The 5,406-nt window shown below is 45.3% G+C and overlaps 1 protein-coding gene across 1 annotated transcript; it reads right to left on the bottom strand.

Annotated features, from left to right (window-relative positions):
- Positions 1-887: 887 nt before the first annotated feature.
- Positions 888-1,901, bottom strand: LOC125443775 (leukotriene B4 receptor 1-like). Its single transcript, XM_048516082.1, has one exon. It carries the CDS (start codon positions 1,899-1,901, stop codon positions 888-890), a length of 1,014 nt encoding a protein of 337 aa, XP_048372039.1.
- Between the last annotated feature and the right edge of the window lie 3,505 nt (positions 1,902-5,406).

The raw sequence follows: 5,406 nt of genomic DNA, 5'->3' as shown, positions 1-5,406 counted from the left end.
AGCGTGTAAATAATTAATGATAATACCCATAGTCGTTTGTTCAGGACAATGCAATTTTGTCATGCAAGCATACAGATTTCTCAACTGCTGAACCTCAACTTGTCAGGCCTAACAAACTGACCATACCAATATCTTTATCTGAGACAGAGTATAGCTAGGCCATGCATGTCTGCATTGTTCTGGTATATCACACTTAGGTCCTTTCCTCTTTTTAGCTAGAGCTTCCTTGCATCTAGTCCTGAGTCTGAGATAAACAATAAATTTCTTTCCCTCCGACATGAACCCAGCCTATTAAAACTACACCTAAAAATTCATCAAGAGAACACAAAGCAGTAGACATACATTCACTGTTGAGCAATTCTAGCAACATGCATATAGACTACATTTGTTGTAATGAACTCTTCAGTTAGCTTTGGTACACTTATTCTTAATTTACATAATGGAGATCTATTTTACATTGTTTACTTCAGACTGATCTTTTTTGATCTTGAGCCCACACCTTCTCTAGGTGTTCCCCTGTGACATGCCCCCTTGCCCCTGAAGTTGAGACGTCTACACATTCCTGCTACCATGGGGATACTCCGTTGCAACCATGAATACCTCCGCTTTTACAGCTGCGACAGAAGAAACACAGAAAAGTCGTCATTGTGTGGTTACAACAGTAGACAGAAGGGAGGTCTTCACAGTGGAAAACTGCTATTCAATGAAAGGTGTGATTAACAGGCAAGATGGAGCTGCTTGGTTTTCAGAAATATACTTCTCTCATTGCTTCCTGCCAGAAACATTCCCTAGTTCTCATGCCTATTCCAGCAACTTCATAAGTTATTTCCAGGAGTGTGCATATGTACACATGGCTTGCTCTCCAGGTAGAAGAAAAATATGTATTCCTACAACTTCTCCGTTGAAAGACCACTGTCCCCTGTAGACTTCTCCAAGGCAGATTTTTCTTCGGAGTCTTCGTGAATTTTCGCGAACAACTTGGCAAAATTGGTCTCCCGGAGCCCTCCACGAAAGCTCCGCGCGGCAAAGGCGTACAGGATCGGGTTCAGACAGCTGCTGACAAAGGCTACAGCCCCGTGGATGTTCGTTGCCACTTTGGTCACTCCTAGCAAGGTTTTTGCCGTCTCCGGGCGTTCCGTTTTCAGCATCAGTGCTGCACTTATGAGGATGTTGAAGACGTGGTAAGGGAGCCAACACACGAAGAAAGAGAGGACCACAGCTGCAATTAGCTTCCCGGTTTTCATTTTCTTATGGCTCTTCAGCATCCGAAGCCTTTTCAAGACACAGGAGTAGCAGACAGCCATCACGGTGAACGGGATCACAAAGCCAAACAGAGTCTCCACAAAGTTCACCGTTATTCGCTGTTGATCCGTGTAGTACATTTCATCTGTGCAGATTCCTTCCTTCTTGGGTTTCGAGGACACAATCAGAATTGGACTTCCAAAAAGACAGGCAGCCAGCCAGAGCATCAGCAACGCACAGTGCACTGCCCGCGGCCGCCACAACTTTTGGGAAGCAAATGGGAAGATCACGACGGCAAAACGATGGAGGCTCATCAGCGTGATTAAGAAGATGCTGGCGTAGATGGTCAAGTAGACAAGGAACTTGAGGACTCTGCAAAACACATCTCCAAAGACCCAGCCGTAGAGGAAAGAGTACATCCAGAATGGTACAGTGCTCATGACAATTAAGTCTGTGACAGCCAAGTTCAGGATGAGAAGAAGGGTCAAGGAACGCTTGAAGAACTTGGTCAGAATAGTCCAGACCACAAAGCCGTTCCCAGGGACTCCAATCAGGAAGCAAACAAGGAGGAACATACTTGGGAACACAGAGATGGACTCACGCTCCTCCTCTGTCACTGTGCTGTTCCTTTCCAGCTCTGAGGTATTGTAGAGGGCCATGCTGCTTCTTGTGTGGAGCTCAGCTCTTGTGAGCAAACAACTAATAATCAACACACATCGGAACTCTAGCACCAAGAGGAAATGATGACAGGGGCTAATACTGGCATAGATTGGCTCTGCTTCAGAAACGTTTTGTAAGAACCTTAAATTCCTCTTTTCACGTTTTCTTATGCAAACTAAGATTTCCTACTCAGATACCTCTTTCTGGCTTTCTGCTGACCTTCACATTTTTATGTCCCAAGTGGGGAAGCACCACTTGCTTCAACCAACGTCCTTGCAGAACATCCTGTTGGGATCACGCTTTGGTGCCACAACCTCACTGAGACAGCAACTGTATAAAGGGCCATCAAGTCACAGCCAGCGTATGGTGACCTCGTAGGTTTTCACAGCAAGAGACGAACAGAAGTGGTTTGCCAATGCCGGCCTCTGTGTAGCAACTGTTCACTTCCGTGATGGTTTCCCATCCAAGTACAAACCAGAGTGCGCCCTGTTTAGTTTCTGAGATCTGACAAGATCGGACTAGCTTGGGCACTAAGGTCAGGATGACAACACTTAGCTTCTGTTGAATGTATCAACGGGGTCTCACTACCCTTACACACAATAACTCTGAAGTGAATGGGAGCTATTGTGCACTTATCCCTGAATCAAATGACCCTACCTTTATGCTTCTGTGCAAATGACATTCTCTGTTATGCATCCCTTTCTGCTTTTTGTCTTTTTTCCAGTAGAGGAAAATAGCTCTGCTAATGGACCGGATCTGCAGGCTCGAAACTCACAGTAAGGAATACATGATTTCCCAGACAGGTTCTTCCTTTCCAACTAACAATCATCATAGAAAAAAGTTAGTAGAAATTAGGCATATACTGGAGTACACCTTTTCTGCCTGTGTCTGGATCACCATATGTGTACATATGTGCATTATGAACACAAACACATCATATATATGTACTGGATAAATCAAACGTGTTTTCCAGTTCTGCTACCTGCTTTGAGTTTCAGTGAGAAAGATGAGCTATAAATGAAGTAAACAAAGTAAACTAAAAATATCTGCCTTCTGATTGGCAGAAGAAATGCAAAGAATTTCAAAAATATGTGTAATGATGTGCTCTGTGTTGTGCTCTGTGTTGTGTGTTAAGTGCTGCCAAGTTGCTTCAGATACATGGTTACCCGATGGGTCAATGTCCTCCAAAACGTCCTCTCTTTAACAGCCTTGTTCGGGTTTTGCAAACTGAGGGCTGAGGCTTCCCTTTCAGAATCAATCCATCTCATGGGCCCCTTCTGCACATGCAGAATAATGCATTTGCAATCCACTTTCACAACTGTTTGCAAGTGGATTTTGATATTCCGCACAGTAAAATCCAGCTGCAAAGTGCATTGAAAGTGCATTATTCTGCATGTGCGGAAGGGGCCATGGTGGACCTTCCTCTTTTCCAGGGGCATAACGAGGCAAACTGTAGCCCTGGGCAAAACCTGAGTTGGATGCCGCCCACCATGGGCAGCCACTCCACCACAACCAAAATTTTTTTGCCCCATCTCCCATTTCTTGCTAAGGATATGGGGGCTACCCTTTTGAGGGTCCATAACTTTGGACCCCCTAAACCAAACTGCACCAAACTTGGGGGATCCCATCAGGACAGTCTCCAGATGATACCCTGAAATTTTGGTGCAGATACATCCAAAAATGCGCCCCCTGCAGGAACATACCAGAAATTTGCCCAAGAATCTTTGTTCTGCATTGGGTTTTCTGCATTGCTGTCAATGGGGGTTGCAGGCTGGGGGGCACATTTCTGAAGGCACAGTCTCAAAACTTTCAGGGTCTCATCAGGAGACTGCTCTAATGATACCCCCCAGGTTTGGTGCAGTTTGGTTCACGGGGGGCAAAGTTATGGACCCTCAAAACTGTAGCCCCATCTCCTATTAGCTCCCCCTGGAAATTAGCTCCCCCTGGAAATAGCTCCCATTGGAAACAATGGGGGATGGGGCACCCCCTTGGGAGTCCATAACTTTGGACTCCCTGAACCAAACCTCACCAAACTTGGGGGCGGGGAGCATAAGGACAGTCTCCTGATGATACACTGCAAATTTGGTGCCTCTAGCCTAAAAATTGCGCCCCTGCAGGCCAAAAATGGAAAACCACTAAAAATACCCAAAAACGAACCCTGGATTTTGATGCCCCCCACAAGGTGATGCCCTGGGCAGCTGCCCACCTTGCCCAATGGGCATTATGCCCCTGCTCTTTTCCTGCTGCCTTCAACCTTACCTAGCATTAATCTTCTCTCATGACTCTTGCCTTCTCATTATGTGACCAAAGTACAACAGACTCAGATGAGTCATGTTAGCTTCTAGAGACAGTTCAGACTTGATTTGATCTAAAACCTACTTATTTGGGAGTTTTGTCAGTCCACCATATCCATAACACTCTCTTCCAAGACTATATTTCAAAGGAATCTACTTTCTTGGACGCCAAAACAGATGGATATACCTGAGAGACTCCTGGAGATACCAAAAAGAATGGCAGAGTGACAGTCCCCCTACATACAAACACAGCCTCATTTGGGGAGGGCCCATGGCTCAGTGAAGAAGAAGAAGAGTTTGGATTTATATCCCACCTTTCTCTCCTGTGAGGAGACTCAAGATGGCTTACAAGCTCCTTTCCCTTCCTCTCCGCACAGCAGACACCTTGTGAGGTAGGTGGGGTTGAGAGTTCTGAGAGAACTGTGACCAGCCCAAGGTCACCCAGCAGGAATGTAGGAGTGCAGAAACACATCTGGTTCACCAGATAAGCCTCTGCCACTCAGGTGGAGGAGTTGGGAATCAAACCCAGTTCTCCAGATTAGAATCCACCTGCTCTTAACCACTATACCACACTGGTGATAGTGTACATGCTTGGGAAGCAGGTAATTCCAGATTCAATCCCCAGCATCTCCAAGTGGTATGAAAGGTGGCCACCTGAGACATTGAGATCTCTTATTAACACTGGTGTTTTGTGTTCTAGCAATTATACTGAAATTATTATTCTCTAATAATGTGGGTTGGCGAAGAGCTGTCACCAGAGATTTTTTTGTACATGTTTTTTAAACAATCTCAGTATTTATTATTTTGTTGTACGTTTCTGTTTCTTTCTTACCAACAATCCTACCACCCTGTGGTTGAAGGGAGTGGAAATGAAATAAAATCTATGGGAAAAGAATCTTTGACATTGGAGAGCTACGCCCGGTCTGAGGAGACTGTACTGACCTAGATGGAACCCGTGGACTCATTCGGTACAAGGCAGCTTTATGTGTGTTTAACTGTAGCATGGGTCTCAAGGAAGGGTCTGGTGAAGTCCCACTGTTTCCCCCAGGCTCATCATCCTGAATGGTTTTGGGATAAATCTGATATTTCGCGCCTGAATGCAGTTCCAGCATTGCCACATTCTCTTTTTTCGCCTCTTCTGAGGGGAAGAAATGTCAAAAGAGGAAATATTTTGATTATGCTGGAAGTTGGGCAACTCCTTGGTTCTGAG

Source organism: Sphaerodactylus townsendi, linkage group LG14 (assembly GCF_021028975.2).
Source record: "Sphaerodactylus townsendi isolate TG3544 linkage group LG14, MPM_Stown_v2.3, whole genome shotgun sequence".
In the NCBI taxonomy this organism is placed as follows: domain Eukaryota; kingdom Metazoa; phylum Chordata; class Lepidosauria; order Squamata; family Sphaerodactylidae; genus Sphaerodactylus; species Sphaerodactylus townsendi.
The sequence above is the reverse complement of the archived record's forward strand: the minus strand, read 5'-3'. Positions and strand labels throughout refer to the sequence as shown.

Bases quoted from the DNA above. Each gene is read 5' to 3' on its own strand.
- LOC125443775 (XM_048516082.1), bottom strand. From the start codon at position 1,901: ATGGCCCTCTACAATACCTCAGAGCTGGAAAGGAACAGCACAGTGACA.